At 42.5% G+C, this 23,302-nt stretch overlaps 2 protein-coding genes across 2 annotated transcripts in view; one reads left to right on the top strand and one right to left on the bottom strand.

The window, feature by feature from the left end:
- Positions 1–23,302, top strand: part of LOC110518414 (NACHT, LRR and PYD domains-containing protein 1b allele 3) — a 309,469-nt gene that overhangs the window by 30,185 nt on the left and 255,982 nt on the right. The window lies entirely within an intron of this gene.
- On the bottom strand, positions 190–23,290 carry LOC110519905 (NLR family CARD domain-containing protein 3). Its single transcript, XM_021596767.2, has 5 exons — positions 23,200–23,290; positions 15,624–15,764; positions 10,827–10,901; positions 8,149–8,201; positions 190–1,970 (listed from the first exon to the last, which is right to left on the bottom strand). The coding sequence occupies exons 2-5, from the start codon at positions 15,728–15,730 to the stop codon at positions 190–192; spliced, it is 2,016 nt and encodes a 671-aa protein (XP_021452442.1). The 5' UTR covers positions 15,731–15,764; positions 23,200–23,290.

The following is a 23,302-nucleotide window of genomic DNA, read 5'->3' as shown; positions in this document are numbered from 1 at the left end:
GGGTAGGCTCTAAACCAGGGGTATTCAACTTTTACTCTACTAGGTCCGGAGCCTGCAGGTTTTCTGTTCAACCGGATAATTAATTGCACCGACCTGGTGTCCCAGTTCCAAATCACTCCCTGATTAGAGGGTCCAAAGTTAAATCCTCTTGGGCTTTAAGTATGGTATTTGCGAGATTTACATTATTACTTACATTGCCTCTCTGCAACTCCTCACTGCTGGGATTAGTCTCAAACGCCCCTCCTTAGATGTGTTGTATCTCTGTAGGTCAAGTTCATCCAGCACGCCCTTTGATATCAGCAGCGCATAGGCCAGAGCTGAGCAGTCACCGGGGGACATTTCTATTTCTGCAGGTAGTCCAGACTTTAGGAACTTGTCAATGTCCTCATGTACTGAATCATCTTTCATCTCAGTCAAGCAGATGAGTAGATTGATGTACCTATCAGGTGAGACTTGATCTACATTTGGCTTCCTGAGGTATTTCTTAATTTCCTTAACAGTCTCTGAGCTGATCTCTGTTTGTGGCAGTAGGTCTTGTAACAGTTTCTGGTTGGATTCTGTTGAGATGCCAACAAGGAAACGGAGGAACAGGTCCAGGTGTCCATTCTCACTCTCCAAGGCTTTATCTACCATCATCTTCAGCAGCTCATGCAAGGACAGCTCTGATGACACATCCCCAACGAACGACTCCAGGGCCTTGATGTTCTTGCTCGCACAGCAGTGGAACACGTACAGAGCAGCAAGGAACTCCTGGAAGCTCAGGTGGACAAAGCAGTACACTTTCTTCCGATACAGCCCATACTCTTCTTTCAGGATTTCTGTGCAAAACCCAGAGTACACTGAGGCTTCACTGACATCAATGCCACACTCCTCCAGGTCTTTCTTAGAGAATATGAGATTGCCCTTCACCAGCTGTTCAAATGCAAGTTGTGCCAGTTTGAGAATTATTTCTTTGTTTCTTTCTATGATGATGTCCAGATCCGTCTCCCTTTCCCCATCATACTTATTGCTTTTCAGGTTTGTCTGAATGAGCAGGAAGTGATTGTACATCTCAGTCAGAGTTGTGATCTCTCCACTCTCATCTTCACTCAACATTTGCTCAAGAACCCTGGCAGTAATCCAACAGAAGACTGGTATGTGGCACATGATGTGGAGGCTCCTTGATGTATTAATGTGGGAGATGATTCTCCTGGCCCGGTTCTCATCCTCAACATTCTTCTTAAAGTATTCTTCTTTCTGTTTGTCGTTGAACCCTCGTACTTCTGTCACCTTGTCAATGTACTTACAGGGGACCTGATTGGCTGCTGCTGGTCGGGAGGTTATCCAGAGGAGAGCTTCAGGGAGTAGATTCCCCTCAATGAGGTTTGTCAGCAGCACATCCACCGATGATGTCTGTGTAGCATCAGTCACCCTCTTGTGTTTTTCAAAACCTAATGGCAGTTGGCTTTCATCCAGACCATCAAAGATGAACAGAACTTTGCAGGTAGCATAAATCTTTGCTTCTACTATCTCTGTTAGTTCAGGGTGGAAGTCATTCAGAAGTCCATGAAGACTGTACTGCTCATCTTTAATCAAATTCAGTTCTCGGAAAGGAAGCACAAAGATGAAATCAACATCCTGATTGGCGTTTCCTTCTACCCAGTCGAGGATGAACTTATGTACAGAGATCGTTTTTCCGATGCCAGTGATTCCCTTTGTCATTACAGTTCTGATAGGTCTCTTCTCTTCTCCAGGTAAGGGTTTGAAGATGTCATTGCAGTTTATTGGAGTGTCTGATATGTTTCTCTTGGATGGATATTCAATCCGTCGAACCTCATGTTCTTTATTAACCTCTTCTTGTGTGATGTAGAGCTGTGTGTAAATGCTATCAAGTCCATTTTGTTCCTCAGCAGTGCCTTCAAATACACATCTAAACTTCTTCTTCAGACTGGCTTTCAGTTTCCCTTTAACTATCTGTGTGATGTCATCCACTGGAAAGAACACATTTAAACAAAAATGTAAATACTACTTAAGAACAGAATTTAGAATATCCGTATGCATACAAAAAAGTGTGATTTATCAAACAATCCTACAAGTGTCATAGGCACACTGGTAGGAGATAACCATTGATAAATACCAATTGTTCTCAACCTCAGTGCTCGTGCATGATCTTGGCTATTTGCATTTAGAAACACCCCTAATTAACCATATATGGTCAAAATCATCCCTTTAATGCCCATGGAGAATATACAGCGCCGTACCATGAAATAGCATACAGGCACAACCCCCGCCAAAAAGCTTTGGAAAAATATATTTTCCGAGACTGAAATAAGAGGTGCTAGTGTCAGAGATTGAGTACAACAAAAATGTTGGATTTGGCTCAGTTGTGGTTTGACCAGTAAAAATGTAAACATAGCTATTGTTTTTTTTTCATTCACACTTTGTTACATGTAAATCTAGGTAAGAAACAGACCAGTAAATCATAAGTATATCCTATATTTCTTTGCAATACAGTATATGTAATACTGTATACTCCAAGATCGCATAGCAGTTCAGACGTCTTTTGTCCTCGTCTTGTCGTGTCCTGTATATATATATATTTACAACTTTTTTCACATACATTTTATTTTTATTTTCCATCAACTCATCTTCTAAACACTCTCCTGCAACCAGCCTCACCAATTTATATTTATAAAAAAGTATTATTTACCTCAGATCTGTAATCCTCCAAGAAGCTAGCCAGAAACTCCAAGAAGCTAGCCAGAAACTAGCCAGAAGCTAGCCAGGAGCTAATCCAGAAGCTAATCAGAAGCTAGTTAGCTTCTTTACTGGCAAATCGTTAGTATTCAGCTAACCACGGTTTGTGGTCATCAGCTATCCTTTAGCTCGAAAATCTATCGAAAATCTATCGCCAGTTTTGTACGGCGCAGCGCGGCTCGGAACGGAACATACCGGACCAATTTTTCTCTCCATGTCCCTGGATTTCAACTGCTCTCTGGACATTCATACCCGGATCTCACAGCTAGCTAGCTGCTATCCGTGTGACAGTCGGCTTTCGTCGATTCCGGAGCAAACATCGATTGTTCCGGTGCTAGCCAGCTCCGTCAATCATTCCTGAGTTCCATCATTCACTCCTGGGCTGCAGTCACCTATCCGGACCCGTTTCACTGCCTTCGCGGAGCCCCACCGGGCCTTCACAACTGGACTGCCGACGTTATCTACCTGAATGAGATCCGGCTGGCTCCTCTGTCGCGACGTTACCTGAACGCCCATCTGCGGCCCGCTAACCGTTAGCTGTCTTACCGGCTGCTATCTGAATAGACAATCGGACAATTTATTTATTTTTATTATTATTATGTTTTCTTCTCGGGCCTCTATAACTATATCTATTGTTCTTATTTTTGTTGTTGTTGTGTGATTTGGATTAATCCCCTCTACCACACGGAACCCCACTAATCTACTGACCGAACGCAAGAGGTGGCTAACAACATACCTCCATCCTATGCTAGCTTGCTACCGGTTGGCCTGGCTAGCTGTCTAAATCGCCGTGACCCTCAACCAACCTCTCCACTCACTGGACCCTTTTGATCACTCGACTAAGCATGCCTCTCCTTAATGTCAATATGTCTTGTCCATTGCTGTTCTGGTTAGTGTTTATTGGCTTATTTCACTGTAGAGCCTCTAGTCCTGCTCACTATACCTTATCCAACCTATTAGTTCCACCACCCACACATGCAATGACATCTCCTGGTTTCAATGATGTTTCTAGAGACAATATCTCTCTCTTCATCACTCAATACCTAGGTTTACCTCCACTGTATTCACATCCTACCTTACCTTTGTCTGTACATTATACCTTGATGCTATTTTATCGCCCCCAGAAACCTCCTTTTACTCTCTGTTCCAGACGTTCTAGACGACCAATTCTTATTGCTTTTAGCCGCACCCTTATTCTACTCCTCCTATGTTCCTCTGGCGATGTAGAGGTGAATCCAGGCCCTGCAGTGCCTAGCTCCACTCCTATTCCCCAGGCGCTCTCTTTTGACGACTTCTGTAACCGTAATAGCCTTGGTTTCATGCATGTTAACATTAGAAGCCTCCTCCCTAAGTTTGTTCTATTCACTGCTTTAGCACACTCTGCCAACCCGGATGTTCTAGCTGTGTCTGAATCCTGGCTTAGGAAGACCACCAAAAATTCAGACATTTTAATTCCAAACTACAACATTTTCAGACAAGATAGAACTGCCAAAGGGGGCGGTGTTGCAATCTACTGCAAAGATAGCCTGCAGAGTTCTGTCCTACTATCCAGGTCTGTACCCAAACAATTTGAACTTCTACTTTTAAAAATCCACCTCTCTAAAAACAAGTCTCTCACCGTTGCCGCCTGCTATAGACCACCCTCTGCCCCCAGCTGTGCTCTGGACACCATATGTGAACTGATTGCCCCCCATCTATCTTCAGAGCTCGTGCTGCTAGGCGACCTAAACTGGAACATGCTTAACACCCCAGCCATCCTACAATCTAAACTTGATACCCTCAATCTCACACAAATTATCAATGAACCTACCAGGTACCTCCCCAAAGCCTTAAACACGGGCACCCTCATAGATATCATCCTAACCAACTTCCCCTCTAAATACACCTCTGCTGTCTTCAACCAAGATCTCAGCGATCACTGCCTCATTGCCTGCATCCGTAATGGGTCAGCGGTCAAACGACCTCCTCTCATCACTGTAAAACGCTCCCTGAAACACTTCAGCGAGCAGGCCTTTCTAATCGACCTGGCCGGGGTATCCTGGAAGGATATTGACCTCATCCCGTCAGTAGAGGATGCCTGGATATTTTTTTTAAATGCCTTCCTAACCATCTTAAATAAACATGCCCCATTCAAGAAATTTAGAACCAGGAACAGATATAGCCCTTGGTTCTCCCCAGACCTGACTGCCCTTAACCAACACAAAAACATCCTATGGCGTTCTGCATTAGCATCGAACAGCCCCCGTGATATGCAGCTGTTCAGGGAAGCTAGAAACCATTATACACAGGCAGTTAGAAAAGCCAAGGCTAGCTTTTTCAAGCAGAAATTTGCTTCTTGCAACACTAACTCAAAAAAGTTCTGGGACACTGTAAAGTCCATGGAGAATAAGAACACCTCTTCCCAGCTGCCCACTGCACTGAAGATAGGAAACACTGTCACCACTGATAAATCCACCATAATTGAAAATTTCAATAAGCATTTTTCTACTGCTGGCCATGCTTTCCACCTGGCTACTCCTACACCTGTCAACAGCACTGCACCCCCAACAGCAACTCGCCCAAGCCTTCCCCATTTCTCCTTCTCCCAAATCCATTCAGCTGATGTTCTGAAACAGCTGCAAAATCTGGACCCCTACAAATCAGCCGGGCTAGACAATCTGGACCCTTTCTTTCTAAAATTATCTGCCGAAATTGTTGCCACCCCTATTACTAGCCTGTTCAACCTCTCTTTCGTGTCATCTGAGATTCCCAAAGATTGGAAAGCAGCTGCGGTCATCCCCCTCTTCAAAGGGGGGGACACTCTTGACCCAAACTGCTACAGACCTATATCTATCCTACCATGCCTTTCTAAGGTCTTCGAAAGCCAAGTCAACAAACAGATTACCGACCATTTTGAATCTCACCATACCTTCTCTGCTATGCAATCTGGTTTCAGAGCTGGTCATGGGTGCACCTCAGCCACGCTCAAGGTCCTAAACGATATCTTAACCGCCATCGATAAGAAACATTACTGTGCAGCCGTATTCATTGATCTGGCCAAGGCTTTCGACTCTGTCAATCACCACATCCTCATCGGCAGACTCAACAGCCTTGGTTTCTCAAATGATTGCCTCGCCTGGTTCACCAACTACTTCTCTGATAGAGTTCAGTGTGTCAAATCGGAGGGTCTGTTGTCCGGACCTCTGGCAGTCTCTATGGGGGTGCCACAGGGTTCAATTCTTGGACCGACTCTCTTCTCTGTATACATCAATGAGGTCGCTCTTGCTGCTGGTGAGTCTCTGATCCACCTCTACGCAGACGACACCATTCTGTATACTTCCGGCCCTTCTTTGGACACTGTGTTAACAACCCTCCAGGCAAGCTTCAATGCCATACAACTCTCCTTCCGTGGCCTCCAATTGCTCTTAAATACAAGTAAAACTAAATGCATGCTCTTCAACCGATCGCTACCTGCACCTACCCGCCTGTCCAACATCACTACTCTGGACGGCTCTGACTTAGAATACGTGGACAACTACAAATACTTAGGTGTCTGGTTAGACTGTAAACTCTCCTTCCAGACCCATATCAAACATCTCCAATCCAAAGTTAAATCTAGAATTGGCTTCCTATTTCGCAACAAAGCATCCTTCACTCATGCTGCCAAACATACCCTTGTAAAACTGACCATCCTACCAATCTTCGACTTTGGCGATGTCATTTACAAAATAGCCTCCAATACCCTACTCAACAAATTGGATGCAGTCTATCACAGTGCAATCCGTTTTGTCACCAAAGCCCCATATACTACCCACCATTGCGACCTGTACGCTCTCGTTGGCTGGCCCTCGCTTCATACTCGTCGCCAAACCCACTGGCTCCATGTCATCTACAAGACCCTGCTAGGTAAAGTCCCACCTTATCTCAGCTCGCTGGTCACCATAGCATCTCCCACCTGTAGCACACGCTCCAGCAGGTATATCTCTCTAGTCACCCCCAAAACCAATTCTTTCTTTGGCCGCCTCTCTTTCCAGTTCTCTGCTGCCAATGACTGGAACGAACTACAAAAATCTCTGAAACTGGAAACACTTATCTCCCTCACTAGCTTTAAGCACCAACTGTCAGAGCAGCTCACAGATTACTGCACCTGTACATAGCCCACCTATAATTTAGCCCTATCAACTACCTCTTTCCCAACTGTATTTAATTTATTTATTTTGCTCGTTTGCACCCCATTATTTTTATTTCTACTTTGCACTTTCTTCCATTGCAAAACTACCATTCCAGTGTTTTACTTGCTATATTGTATTTACCTTGCCACCAAGGCCTTTTTTGCCTTTACCTCCCTTCTCACCTCATTTGCTCACATTGTATATAGACTTGTTTATACTTTATTATTGACTGTATGTTTGTTTTACTCCATGTGTAACTCTGTGTTGTTGTATCTGTCGAACTGCTTTGCTTTATCTTGGCCAGGTCGCAATTGTAAATGAGAACTTGTTCTCAACTTGCCTACCTGGTTAAATAAAGGTCAAAAATAAAATGTCACGACTTCCGCCGAAGTCGGCTCCTCTCCTTGTTCGGACGGCGTTCGGCGGTCGACGTCACCGGCCTTCTAGCCATCGCCGATCCACTTTTCATTTTCCATTTGTTTTGTCTTTGTTTTACACACCTGGTTTCAATTCCCCAATTGCCTGTTCATTATTTAACCCTCTGTTTTCCCCATGGTTTTTGTGCGTGATTGTTTTATGTATGTTCGGTCCGTTATTGTGGGCTCGGTATTACGACATGTTATTGGAATATTTGAGTAAAGTTACTTGTGTTACTCATCTCTGCTGTCCTGCGCCTGACTCCTCTGCACCAGCTACACCCAGACCACTACAATACAAGACCAGTTTAAAATAGAAAATAAATATAAAAAATTATAAATAATAATAGATGTAAATAATAGAAAGCTAAAGCTATATTCAGTAGGAAAACCATTACTTCATAATGAGACCATTTCTGGTGTTTCACCTCAGATACATTACTTCATAATGAGACCATTTCTGGTGTTTCACCTCAGATACATTACTTCATAATGAGACCATTTCTGGTGTTTCACCTCAGATACATTACTTCACAAGGAGACCATTTCTGGTGTTTCACCTCAGATACATTACTACATAAGGAGACCATTTCTGGTGTTTCACCTCAGATACATTACTTCATAATGAGACCATTTCTGGTGTTTCACCTCAGATACATTACTTCACAAGGAGACCATTTCTGGTGTTTCACCTCAGATACATTACTACATAAGGAGACCATTTCTGGTGTTTCACCTCAGATACATTACTTCATAATGAGACCATTTCTGGTATTTCACCTCAGATACATTACTACATAATGAGACCATTTCTGGTGTTTCACCTCAGTCACAGCTTTACTTACCGGTTTCCTCACATATCTTCTCTGTCTCAACATCCTCAAAACGGTGGGCGGATCTGGAACAACAACAAACATGGACACATTGTATATCATGGGTCTCCAAGAGGTCGATCGAAAGCTACCAGTAATAAAATAAACCTGTGTCCCGTTTTTTCTTTCCAAAAAACTTTCATGTTATCACTCTCAGAACGATCTTCTAACCCTCAACCGAGATTGACCCGTCTTGAAGCCTGACTGGCTAGGGTTAGAAGAAAAGAAAGGACAAAGGTCTATAGTTTTTTGCTGGTAGCTTGCGATCGACCTCTTGGAGACCCATGATATACAATGTGTCTCAACCGAGATTGCTCTTCTCTGTGTCATGGAGGCTCTCAGCACTGCCAAAGTTCTCATCCTCCCTAGATCTATCCGCTGCCTTCGACACCTTGAACCATCAGATCCTTCTCTTCACCCTCTCTCTGGGCGTCTCAGCCTCTGCACACTCTTGGATTGCATCCTACCTGACAGGCCGCTCTCACCACGTACTCTCACTACTGGTGTCCCCCAGGGCTCGGTTCTAAGCTATTTCCTCTTTTCTTTTCCTCTTTTCTCTTTACACCAAGTCACTTGGCTCTGTCATATCCTCTCATGGTCTCTCCTATCATTGCTATGTGGATGTCACTCAACGACTTTTCTCCTTCCCCCTTCTGACACCCAGGTGGCGACACACATCTCTGTGTGCCTGGCAGATATCTCAGCTTGGATGTCGGCCAACCACCTCAAGCTCAACGTCGATAAGACAGAGTTGCCTGCCGGCTCCAAGAGCTCTCCATCACGGTTGACAACTCCGCCGTGCCCCCCCCCCCCCCAGTGTGTAAAGAATTTTGTCGTGACCCTGGACAACACCCTGTCGTTCTCTGCAAACTTCAAAGCAATGACTTGCTCCTGCAGGTTCATGCTCTACAACATCCATAGAGTATGACCTTTCCTCACACAGGAAGTGGCGCAGGTCCTAATTCAGGCACTTGTCCTCTCCAATCTGCAACTCTCTGTTGGCTGGGCTCCCCGCTTGTCCCCCTGAAGCTAGGACAGCAGAGTGCCTGCCCATCTTCCAAAACATCTGAAACCCTACCTCTTCAAACAGTATCTTAAATAATCCTCCTCCTCACCTCATCCAGTTGCATTCACTAAGACTTTCTCAAATGACTGCCTTGCCTGGTTCACCAACTACTTTGCAGACAGAGTTCAGTGTGTCAAATCGGAGGGTCTCCTGTCCTGACCTCTGGCAGTCTCTATGGGGGTACCACAGGGTTCAATTCTTGGGCTGACTCTTTTCTCTGTATATATCAACGGTGTCGACCTTGCTGCGGGTGATTCCCTGATCCACCGATAATGCAGATGACAAAATGACCTTCAATGCCATACAACACTCCTTCCGTGGCCTCCAACTGCTCTTAAATGCTAGTAAAACCAAATGCATGCTTTTCAACCGTTCGCTGCCTGCACCCGCACGCCCGACTAGCATCACTACTCTGGACGGTTCTGACCTAGAATATGTGGACAACTACAAATACCTAGGTGTCTGGCTAGACTGTAAACTCTCCTTCCAAACACATATCAAACATCTCCAATCCAAAATCAAATCTAGAATGGGCTTTCTATTTCGCAACAAAGCCTCCTTCACTCACGCCGCCAAACTTACCCTAATAAAACTGACTATCCTACCAATCCTCGACTTCGGCGATGTCATCTACAAAATAGCTTCCAATACTCTACTCAGCAAATTGGATGCAGTTTATCACAGTGCCATCCGTTTTGTTACAAAAGCGCCTTATACCACCCACCACTGCAACCTGTATGCTCTAGTCGGCTGGCCCTCGCTATATATTCGTCGCCAGATCCACTGGCTCCAGGTCATCTATAAGTCTATGCTAGGTAAAGCTCCGCCTTATCTCAGCTCACTGTTCACGATAACAACACCCAACCGTAGCACGCGCTCCAGCAGGTATATCTCACTGGTCATCCCCAAAGCCAACACCCCCTTTGGCCGCCTTTCCTTCCAGTTCTCTGCTGCCAGTGACTGGAACGAATTGAAAACATCGCTGAAGCTGGAGACTTACATTTCCCTCACTAACTGTAAACATCAGCTATCTGAGCAGCTAACCGATCACTGCAGCTGTACATAGTCCATCTGTAAATAGCCCACCCAATCTACCTACCTCATCCCCATATTGTTTTTATTTACTATTATGCTCTTTTGCACACCAGAATCACTACTTACACACCATCATCTGCTCATCCAACACTCCAGTGTTAATCTGCTAAATTGTAATTACTATGGCCTATTTATTGCTTTACCTCCTCACGACATTTGCACACTTTATATAGACTTTATTTCTATTGTGTTATTGACTGTACGCTCTGTGTTGTTGTTTCGGGTGGGACTGCTTTGCTTTATCTTGGCCAGGTCGCAGTTGTAAATGAGAACTTGTTCTCAACTAGCTTACCTGGTTAAATAAAGGTGCAATATATTGATTTTTTTAATTAAAAAAATCATCCCTGTGATTGAACACGCAAAGTAAATCAATAAACCCAATTCATTGATTTGTATTATATAATATGTTAACCATAGAAAAATGACTAAATACAATTCAGATGTTTTACTGTCCCCCTCTTCAAAAAGTATCTTAAATAATCGTCCTCACCCGAATATTGGTTCTCTCCCCATCAGGTCGTCTTCAAATTGTGCAGATCCATAAGCGCTGTAATAGCTCTCAGAGCTGTGAGTGAACACAAAGTAAATCAATAAACCCAATACATTGATTGTATTATATAATATATTTACCATAGAAAAACACCTATATACAATTCAGATATTTTACTGTCCCCCTCTTCAAAAAGTATCTTAAAAAGTCCTCCTCCTCAACCGATGCAGTATCAACCCGGTGTATATACTAAATCCATGAGGTGTGAGCACTGTGAGTGAACACATAGTAAATCAATAAACCCAATATATTGATTTGTTTTATATAATAATCCTCCACCTCACCTGAACCAGTACTTGCACTTGACCCCTCCCCAAACACAATATCTGCCAATTAATTTCCAGCAATATTGCTCCTGTGTCTGTGTGGTGCGCACGTCTGTCTATCACTCCCTGTGTAGCCAGTTGATGTGAACTTTATCAAAACTCTTCTCAATTAAATGTTAACTGCGAAGTAGGCTTACCTGGCAGAAGTCTATCATGAGTAAATATATCATTTGTTGTTTGCAAACTTGACCGTGAAGTGATCAGCAGCAGTACAGAACCATCGTGAGACCGGCACATTAGACACCACATTCCTCACTATACTATGCTCAACTAAAGGGGAATTACACAAACGAAATATATTTATGTTTTAGTTTTCTTCCAGACTTGTCTTCTGGTGTGATTTAAGCATTGACATGGAATCTGAACGTTGACATGGAATCAGAACGTTGACATGGAATCAGAACGTTGACATGGAATCAGAACGTTGACATGGAATCAGAACGTTGACATGGAATCAGAACGTTGACATGGAATCTGAACGTTGACATGGGATCAGAACGTTGACATGGAATCTGAACGTTGACATGGAATCTGAACGTTGACATGGAATCTGAACGTTGACATGGAATCTGAACGTTGACATGGAATCTGAACGTTGACATGGAATCTGAACGTTGACATGGAATCTGAACGTTGACATGGGATCAGAACGTTGACATGGAATCTGAACGTTGACATGGAATCTGAACGTTGACATGGAGTCTGAACGTTGACATGGAATCAGAACGTTGACATGGGATCAGAACGTTGACATGGAATCAGAACGTTGACATGGGATCAGAACGTTGACATGGAATCTGAACGTTGACATGGAATCTGAACGTTGACATGGAATCTGAACGTTGACATGGAATCTGAACGTTGACATGGAATCTGAACGTTGACATGGAATCTGAACGTTGACATGGAATCTGAACGTTGACATGGAATCTGAACGTTGACATGGGATCAGAACGTTGACATGGAATCTGAACGTTGACATGGAATCTGAACGTTGACATGGAATCTGAACGTTGACATGGAATCAGAACGTTGACATGGGATCAGAACGTTGACATGGAATCTGAACGTTGACATGGAATCTGAACGTTGACATGGAATCTGAACGTTGACATGGAATCTGAACGTTGACATGGGATCAGAACGTTGACATGGAATCAGAACGTTGACATGGAATCTGAACGTTGACATGGAATCAGAACGTTGACATGGAATCTGAACGTTGACATGGAATCTGAACGTTGACATGGGATCAGAACGTTGACATGGAATCTGAACGTTGACATGGAATCTGAACGTTGACATGGGATCTGAACGTTGACATGGGATCAGAACGTTGACATGGAATCTGAACGTTGACATGGGATCAGAACGTTGACATGGAATCTGAACGTTGACATGGAATCTGAACGTTGACATGGAATCTGAACGTTGACATGGAATCTGAACGTTGACATGGGAACAGAACGTTGACATGGAATCAGAACGTTGACATGGGATCAGAACGTTGACATGGAATCTGAACGTTGACATGGGATCAGAACGTTGACATGGAATCTGAACGTTGACATGGGATCAGAACGTTGACATGGAATCTGAACGTTGACATGGAATCTGAACGTTGACATGGAATCTGAACGTTGACATGGGATCAGAACGTTGACATGGAATCTGAACGTTGACATGGGATCAGAACGTTGACATGGAATCTGAACGTTGACATGGAATCTGAACGTTGACATGGAATCTGAACGTTGACATGGAATCTGAACGTTGACATGGAATCTGAACGTTGACATGGAATCTGAACGTTGACATGGAATCTGAACGTTGACATGGAATCTGAACGTTGACATGGAATCTGAACGTTGACATGGAATCTGAACGTTGACATGGAATCTGAACGTTGACATGGGATCAGAACGTTGACATGGAATCTGAACGTTGACATGGAATCTGAACGTTGACATGGAATCAGAACGTTGACATGGAATCTGAACGTTGACATGGGATCAGAACGTTGACATGGAATCTGAACGTTGACATGGAATCTGAACGTTGACATGGAATCTGAACGTTGACATGGAATCTGAACGTTGACATGGAATCTGAACGTTGACATGGGATCAGAACGTTGACATGGAATCTGAACGTTGACATGGAATCAGAACGTTGACATGGAATCTGAACGTTGACATGGGATCAGAACGTTGACATGGAATCTGAACGTTGACATGGAATCAGAACATCCCATTTCATTTTTTTCTATATGAACAATTGTAAATTTGAAAGTGAAAAACAAAAACTGAAAATAAAATATTTGGGATGTTTTTTTATAGTGCCCCCCTTAGTTTTATTAACCATTATTTTGCCATGTACAGTGGGGCAAAAAAGTATTTAGTCAGCCACCAATTGTGTAATTTTCATCATAGGTACACTTCAACTATGACAGACAAAATGAGAAAAAAAATCCAGAAAATCACATTGTAGGATTTTGAATGAATTTATTAGCAAATTATGGTGGAAAATAAGTATTTGGTCAATAACAAGAGTTTCTCAATACTTTGTTATATACCCTTTGTTGGCAATGACAAAGGTCAAATGTTTTATGTAAGTCTTCACAAGGTTTTCACACACTGTTGCTGGTATTTTGGCCCATTTCTCCATGCAGATCTCCTCTAGAGCAGTGATGATTTGGGGCTGTTGCTGGGCAACACGGACTTTCAACTCCCTCCAAAGATGTTCTATGGGGTTGAGATCTGGAGACTGGCTAGGCCACTCCAGGACCTTGAAATGCTTCTTACGAAGCCACTCCTTCGTTGCCCGGGCGGTGTGTTTGGGATAATTGTCATGCTGAAAGACCCAGACACATTTCATCTTCAATGCCCTTGCTGATGGAAGGAAGTTTTCACTCAAAATCTCACGATGCATGGCTCTATTCATTCTTTCCTTTACACGGATCAGTCGTCCTGGTCCTTTTGCAGAAAAACAGCCCCAAAGCATGATGTTTCCACCCCCATGCTTCACAGTAGGTATGGTGTTCTTTGAATGCAACTCATTCTTTGTCCTCCAAACACGACGAGTTGAGTTTTTACCAAAAAGTTATATTTTGGTTTCATCTGACCATATGACATTCTCCCAATCTTCTTCTGGATCATCCAAATGCTCTCTAGCAAACTTCAGACATGTACTGGCTTAAGCAGGGGGACACGTCTGGCACTGCAGGATTTGAGTCCCTGGCGGCGTAGTGTGTTACTGATGGTAGGCTTTGTTACTTTGGTCCCAGCTCTCTGCAGGTCATTCACTAGGCCCCCCCGTGTGGTTCTGGGATTTTTGTGATCATTTTGACCCCACGGGGGTGGAGCCCCAGATTGAGGGAGATTATCAGTTGTCCTGTATGTCTTCCATTTCCTAATAATTGCTCCCACAGTTGATTTCTTCAAACCAAGCTGCTTACCTATTGCAGATTCAGTCTTCCCAGCCTGGTGCAGGTCTACAATTTTGTTTCTGGTGTCCTTTGACAGCTCTTTGGTCTTGGCCATAGTGGAGTTTGGAGTGTGATTGTTTGAGGTTGTGGATAGGTGTATTTTATACTGATAACAAGTTCAAACAGGTGGCATTAATTTTTTTATTTTTTATTTTACCTTTAAGTCAGGCAAGTCAGTTAAGAACAAATTCTTATTTTCAATGACGGCCTAGGAACAGTGGGTCTGTTCAGGGGCAGAACGACAGATTTGTACCTTGTCAGCTCGGGGGTTTGAACTTGCAACCTTCCGGTTTCTAGTCCAACGCTCTAACCACTAGGCTACCCTAGTAACGAATGGAGGACAGAGGAGCCTCTTAAAGAAGTAGTTACAGGTCTGTGAGAGCCAGAAATCTTGCCTGTTTGTAGGTGACCAAATACTTATTTTCCACCATAATTTGCAAATAAATTCATTAAAAATCCTACAATGTGATTTTCTGGAATTTTTTTCTCATTTTGTCTGTCATAGTTGAAGTGTACCTATGTTGAAAATTACAGGCCTCTCATATTTTTAAGTGGGAGAACTTGCACAATTGGTGGCTGACTAAATACTTTTTTGCCCCACTGTATATTAACATTAACAAAAAATTACATTATCTTGGACACTAAGGACCAGGGGAAGAGTTGATAACATAGATCACTACTTTCTCTCTAAGGACCAGGGGAAGAGTTGCAGGGGAGAGGAGAAGTGAAGAATGTGCCTATTTGAAAGCCAGAAAACAATGAGTAGCTCAAGACATGTTACATATCTTATGCTAAAGGCTGACACCCCTTTTGTATATACAGTATCTGGTAATACCTCCCCCTGTGTCCTCATCATGGTACTACAACATTGAGACCCCACATCTCTTCCCTGAGCGTCTCCACCTGACAGAGGGAGAGCTCTACCTATATATCGGACGTAAGACAGGGTGAGTGCTCCCCTCTTCTCCCCGCCTTGAGACAGAGTGAGTGCTCTCCTCTTCTCTGGTCCTTTTGGTGCAGTTGCTCCCCATCTCTTTGTCTCTACAGAGTCTTGATCTAGGAGACCTGTGAGTGAACACATAAAACTACATGTGTTATTGTTATTGGACTCAATTATTTGAATTGTATTGTTTTTAAAACCTAAATTAAAACATACAAAATACAACTGCAGATGTTGAAAAGCATAGTCATATTTCTGTCAGGTTTTTCAACCCCTTCTGAGACGACATCATTGGTCACAACAGAAAACTTTTTGCAATGAAAACAAGAGTTTCTCATTGGACAAATTTGGGTTAGTCCCTCAATATCAAAAGTACTGCTTCCATCCTCTCCTCGTTCTAGAACACTAAGAACACTAGAACTCTACCCAGATCTAGAACACTAGAACTCTATTCTGGTCTCAAACCAGGGACCCTCTGAACACGTCGACAACTGTCATCCACAAATAATCGTTACCATAGAGAATGATAGAGGACTCTTGGGCCCAAAAGCTTGTTTTAGCATGGGGACCGCCATTTAGGACTTTCACAATTTTGAAGTAGTCAACTGGGTGGGACTTCCTATTGGTTAAGAGGAATGATCACATAATTCCATCCAGGTCACTGGGAGGGATCAGCCAACCTTGGCTTTATACCTGTTCAAACAACACACTCCAGGTGGCAGTGTGCACTCTTTCAGTTTGTTTACCAACTCAGAAAAGTAGTGGAAGACAATTGACCTCTTCAAAATAGATATGGCCTCAATGGTGCTGCCCATACTCTCACAGACGCCAATGGGCCAGATACAATGATGTGATATGTATCTACGTCTAGACTTGTTACCTATCCCTCCACTAAGCTGCGACTCATGCAGAACAAGGGTAATCAGTACTTCTAGGTCTCAAAGCGGGTGACGTCACTGATTGAACACTACTAGTGTGCACCGCTAACTAGCTAGCCATTTCACATCAGCTACAATCACACATAATGTAACAGAACAAGAATAGATTGACTCATTATGATAAAGGGAAGGAATAGTTCTGGGTTCCTATAATATATTCTCTAAAAGCCTAGTATTTGAAGTTGTTTATCAACTTGAGTTTTAGCTGCGTGTGGTCACAGCATATCAAATTTAAATCACCACACTGTTCATGCCTGACAGACAGTTTGTTCGTTTCCCATAACTCAGAGCAGTCACCTTTCCAACCCAGACATACTGCAGCATTTTAACTATGAGGAATTTGTGTGTGTTGGAAGAATTGAGATTGGAGTTTGAGTCAAGCTTCAAGGATATGAAGGAGTTTTTCCACTTCATTGAGAACCCCTTTCATGTGCCAGTGTCATCTCTGACCCCAGTCATCACAGCCCTCTGTCCTGACCGTGCTGGAATAGAGAGTGAGATAGTGTCATCTCTCACCCCAGTCATCACAGCCCTCTGTCCTGACCGTGCTGGAATAGAGAGTGAGATTGGGGTCAGAGATGACACTGTCATCACAGCCCACTGCCCTGACCGTGCTGGAATAGAGAGCGAGATAGTGTCATCTCTGACCCCAGTCATCACAGCCCTCTGTCCTGACCGTGCTGGAATAGAGAGTGAGATAGTGTCATCTCTGACCCCAGTCATCACAGCCCTCTGTCCTGACCGTGCTGGAATACAGAGTGAGATAGTGTCATCTCTGACCCCAGTTATCAGAGCCCTCTGTCCTGACCGTGCTGGAATAGAGAGTGAGATCGTGGAGCTGCAGGCAAATGGCACATTGCAAGGTGAACTAAGATCAGGTGTCACCCATTTCTGGAGCCTTGTGTCAGACACAGAGTATCCACTTCTGAAGCAGTGTGTGCAAAAGGTCACATTTTTTGTCAGCACTTATTCATGTGAAGCAACATTTTCAACAATATACATTGTGAAACCAAAACAGAGAAACAGACTAGCCAATGCCGATTTCCTCACAAGGGTAGCAACAACAGACTATACATTTAGAATGAATTCAGTCAAGGAGCAGAAGGACATTTTCACTCATCCAACTACTGAGGTAACCCTTAATATGGGTTGTATATATGTGATGTAGCCTATTTCATGTGTGTATGTTGATATTTGTGATGTGCTGTACATCAACTCAATTGCATTTGCTCTATTGCTCTGAATTTGCTCTCAATTGATAATTGATAATATTGGAAGAAAGAGTACAACAAATTAAATATCTGTGCGGCCTTCACTGATTGTCTCAACCCAAAGTGTCCCCCTTACAAAACCTAGTGTGTAACACTGGCCTACTGCGATAAAGCATAGAAGCCATGTATGCCCAGTACAGCACCATGGCCACCCACCTCACTGTGTAGTAAGGCACTCTGCCCGACAGATGGATTTTTGTTTTATTTCATTTCAAGACTGAGATAGATATATATATATAGCTCGGGGCGGCAGCGTAGCCTAGTGGTTAGAGCGTTGGACTAGTAACCGGAAAGTTGCGAGTTCAAACCCCCGAGCTGACAAGGTACAAATCTGTCGTTCTGCCCCTGAACAGGCAGTTAACCCACTGTTCCCAGGCCGTCATTGAAAATAAGAATGTGTTCTTAACTGACTTGTCTGGTTAAATAAAGGTAAAATAAAAAATATATATACAGTGCCTTGCGAAAGTATTCGGCCCCCTTGAACTTTGCGACCTTTTGCCATATTTCAGGCTTCAAACATAAAGATATAAAACTGTATTTTTTTGTGAAGAATCAACAACAAGTGGGACACAATCATGAAGTGGAACGACATTTATTGGATATTTCAAACTTTTTTAACAAATGAGAAACTGAGAAATTGGGCGTGCAAAATTATTCAGCCCCTTTACTTTCAGTGCAGCAAACTCTCTCCAGAAGTTCAGTCTCTGAATGATCCAATGTTGACCTAAATGACTAATGATGATAAATACAATCCACCTGTGTGTAATCAAGTCTCCGTATAAATGCACCTGCACTGTGATAGTCTCAGAGGTCCGTTAAAAGCGCAGAGAGCATCATGAAGAACAAGGAACACACCAGGCAGGTCCGAGATACTGTTGTGAAGAGGTTTAAAGCCGGATTTGGATACAGAAAGATTTCCCAAGCTTTAAACATCCCAAGGAGCACTGTGCAAGCGATAATATTGAAATGGAAGGAGTATCAGACCACTGCAAATTTACCAAGACCTGGCCGTCCCTCTAAACTTTCAGCTCATACAAGGAGAAGACTGATCAGAGATGCAGCCAAGAGGCCCATGATCACTCTGGATGAACTGCAGAGATCTACAGCTGAGGTGACACACCAAACATGTGGAAGAAGGTGCTCTGGTCAGATGAAACCAAAATTGAACTTTTTTGGCAACAATGCAAAACGTTATGTTTGGCGTAAAAGCAACACAGCTGAACACACCATCCCCACTGTCAAACATGGTGGTGGCAGCATCATGGTTTGGGCCTGCTTTTCTTCAGCAGGGACAGGGAAGATGGTTAAAATTGATGGGAAGATGGATGGAGCCAAATACAGGACCATTCTGGAAGAAAACCTGATGGAGTCTGCAAAAGACCTGAGACTGGGACGGAGATTTGTCTTCCAACAAGACAATGATCCAAAACATAAAGCAAAATCTACAATGGAATGGTTCAAAAATAAACATATCCAGGTGTTAGAATGGCCAAGTCAAAGTCCAGACCTGAATCCAATCGAGAATCTGTGGAAAGAACTGAAAACTGCTGTTCACAAATGCTCTCCATCCAACCTCACTGAGCTCGAGCTGTTTTGCAAGGAGGAATGGGGAAAAAATGTCAGTCTCTCGATGTGCAAAACTGATAGAGACATACCCCAAGCGACTTACAGCTGTAATCGCAGCAAAAGGTGGCGCTACAAAGTATTAACTTAAGGGGGCTGAATAATTTTGCACGCCCAATTTTTCAGTTTTTGATTTGTTAAAAAAGTTTGAAATATCCAATAAATGTCGTTCCACTTCATGATTTTCAACTTGTTGTTGATTCTTCAAAAAAATACAGTTTTATATCTTTATATTTGAAGCCTGAAATGTGGCAAAAGGTCGCAAAGTTCAAGGGGGCCGAATACTTTCGCAAGGCACTGTATGTGTAAAAGAAAGAGATGGATACAAAGTGTCACGTTATGACCTTAGTTCCTTTGTTTTGTCTTTTGTTTTAGTATGGTCAGGCCGTGAGTTGGGTGGGTTGTCTATGTTAGTTTGTCTATGATTTTCTATTTATGTGTTTAGACTGATATGGTTCATTCAAGGATGGCACACATTTCCATGACTGATCAACACTTGTTTTCTCATGTCTCTCTCTTGTCCCTCTGCAGCAGACATATGGTGAGCAATATGTTTGGAACATCAAATCGCAATAAAATCCCAGTATCCAATCGCAACAGATATAAAATCCTGAGAATCACATTATATATCGTATTGGCACCAGAGTATGGTGATAATATTGTATGGTGAGGTCCCTGGCAATTCCCTAAACCAGGTTTGGTAAATGTAGGCGATCAGTAAGCTCAGTAGCTCCTGCAGCCCTCCAGCAGTGATTTGTCAAACCAGCCCCTCGTCCCTAAAAACTTACTTGGAGGGCCCTCCGTTGTCACGTTGCTGACGAAATTGAGGGTGACTTCCATCGAGTACAGTAGAGTTTAGTGTAGTACATTAGAGTTGAGTAGACTACAGTAGAGTGCAACACAGCACACTATACTGTACTCTACTGTCCTGAACTATACTCTACTGTCCTGAACTATACTCTACTGTCCTGAACTATACTATACTGTCCTGAACTATACTCTACTGTCCTGAACTATACTCCACTGTCCTGAACTATACTCCACTGTCCTGAACTATACTCTAGTGTCCTGAACTATACTCTACTGTCCTGAACTATACTCTACTGTCCTGAACTATACTCTACTGTCCTGAACTATACTCTACTGTCCTGAACTATACTCTACTGTCCTGAACTATACTCTACTGTCCTGAACTATACTCTACTGTCCTGAACTATACTCTACTGTCCTGAACTATACTCTACTGTCCTGAACTATACTCTACTGTCCTGAACTATACTCCACTGTCCTGAACTATACTCTACTGTCCTGAACTATACTCTACTGTCCTGAACTATACTCTACTGTCCTGAACTATACTATACTGTCCTGAACTATACTCTACTGTCCTGAACTATACTCTACTGTCCTGAACTATACTATACTGTCCTGAACTATACTATACTGTCCTGAACTATACTCTACTGTCCTGAACTATACTCTACTGTCCTGAACTATACTCTACTGTCCTGAACTATACTCCACTGTCCTGAACTATACTCTACTGTCCTGAACTATACTCTACTGTCCTGAACTATACTCTACTGTCCTGAACTATACTATACTGTCCTGAACTATACTCTACTGTCCTGAACTATACTCTACTGTCCTGAACTATACTATACTGTCCTGAACTATACTCTACTGTCCTGAACTATACTATACTGTCCTGAACTATACTCTACTGTCCTGAACTATACTCTACTGTCCTGAACTATACTCTACTGTCCTGAACTATACTCTACTGTCCTGAACTATACTATACTGTCCTGAACTATACTCTACTGTCCTGAACTATACTCTACTGTCCTGAACTATACTATACTGTCCTGAACTATACTATACTCTTCTGTCCTGAACTATACTATACTCTACTGTCCTGAACTATACTCTACTGTCCTGAACTATACTCTACTGTCCTGAACTATACTCTACTGTCCTGAACTATACTCTACTTTTCTTTACTGCAGGGTTCATACACATTTTGACTGATGGAATTTCATGACTTTAAACCAAATTCGCATGACCAACAATTGGCTGTGTTTATATGTACGTATAAATGTTTTAGCATAAATGTGGTATCGACAGTGGGAGGCTGCTCTCTGATCCCGTGTAGCCTTACCATCTCCTGTCGTTGTGCAAGACACTTAACCACTGACAAAGTACAGTACTGTTCGGCAACTGAATAAAACACATGTTGTCAACCCTCAGTCTGGAGAGCTACTGGGTGAAGGCTTTTGACACATCAGAGCCAATGTGTCAACGTCTGGTTCAGCAGCTCATTTTTAAATGAGGGTTTGTTAGAAGGGGACTGGAATAAAAGCCTGCACACCATTAGCTCTCCTGGAGGATGGTTGACCAGCCTTAAAACATTGACATTATAACCAAACACGTTTTATGCCTTTTTAAATAATTAATTAATTACATATATCAAAGATCAAATGGCTATGGTAGGCTACAAATATTTGTATTTAGCTGAAGTAAGCCCACATATTTTCTGGGAATGTACCTTTTCTTGTTTAGTCATATTTATCTTAGCTGCCTTAGAAGTGTTTACTTTGCAGGGTGATTAGCGAAATACGTTTTGAATCCACATAATCCAAAAGAAAGGCTACATCTAATCTTTTTTCCTAAAATTAATGTTCACGATTCACAAATAATTTTGATTCAAATTATTAAATTCAATGCGATTGAACCGAATCCTAACTAATACAATGGCGAAGTAAATCGTTTCGTCAAAAATAATCGTTGAAATTAATCATATGAATCGTTCAAAAAAGTTAAACAACTTTGTTTTTGGGGACATGACGAAAACAAGAATACATGCTGACAATGATTAACTAGAGTGTACAATATCTGTTTTTGAATTGACTACCTAGTTAATCTTTCCTCTATCATATTTTATAGGCCAGGCCTACCCGCTGCAACGGCCCACTCGTCTCGCACTACACAGTTGATGCGCGCAAACACAGTGCAATTCCGATCCTGGCTGATATGCTGATTTTAATTTGATTGCTAAAATATTTTACAACTGTGCCTAAATAAATTACATTAAATAAATGATTGTATTCATTTCCATTACTTTTCCAAAACTTTCAGGAGTTGATCATTTTCTAGGATTTTCATGACCATACGAACTGTATGTACTCTGCTCTACTGTACTGTATGTATCATACTGGCAGCCGGTCCGGAAAGGACAACAAAAAACTAAAACATTAAAAAGGAAATCCTTAGTGGGTTTGCACCATACCAGCCCGTTTTGCAACGTAGCATTAACAGTTCACTCAAAACTGTGTACAAAAAAAAGTGGCAAATGGTTTCCGTTGCAAAACGTTTTGTTACCGTGAGCACTAATAAATGCATCTCGGTTTTGAGGAAGTTGAGTTGCTAGGCTTTTCACATTTCATGGCTCCTCACTTTCACACAACACATTTGTCCTCGTGAAAAGCGTTAGAAACAACTGTAGATTCGAAAAGGAAATGTTTGTTTGTAGTTTGTTGTATTTTCTAACCAGTTTTGAGAAGCCACTGATAGGTCTATAAAAAAGAGGCGCTCTCTCGTTGGAGACAGACAGGGAAGGAATTCTGCGCATCAAATTAGCATTCTTAAGGAAAGCATTATACAGTAACGCTTTGTCCCAAAAACATTAACATCTACTTTATGAATTCACATAACAATGGTCGTCTTACCTTGTATCTCTCGCTCAACAGAAACAGTTCGATCATCCCGTTCTCCAAAATTACTTTCGTTTTTTAATTCATTTACATATCCGGTTCAGCCTCCTCAACAAAC

Source organism: Oncorhynchus mykiss, chromosome 17 (genome assembly GCF_013265735.2).
Source record: "Oncorhynchus mykiss isolate Arlee chromosome 17, USDA_OmykA_1.1, whole genome shotgun sequence".
In the NCBI taxonomy this organism is placed as follows: domain Eukaryota; kingdom Metazoa; phylum Chordata; class Actinopteri; order Salmoniformes; family Salmonidae; genus Oncorhynchus; species Oncorhynchus mykiss.
This window is presented reverse-complemented; position numbering and strand designations above follow the sequence as displayed.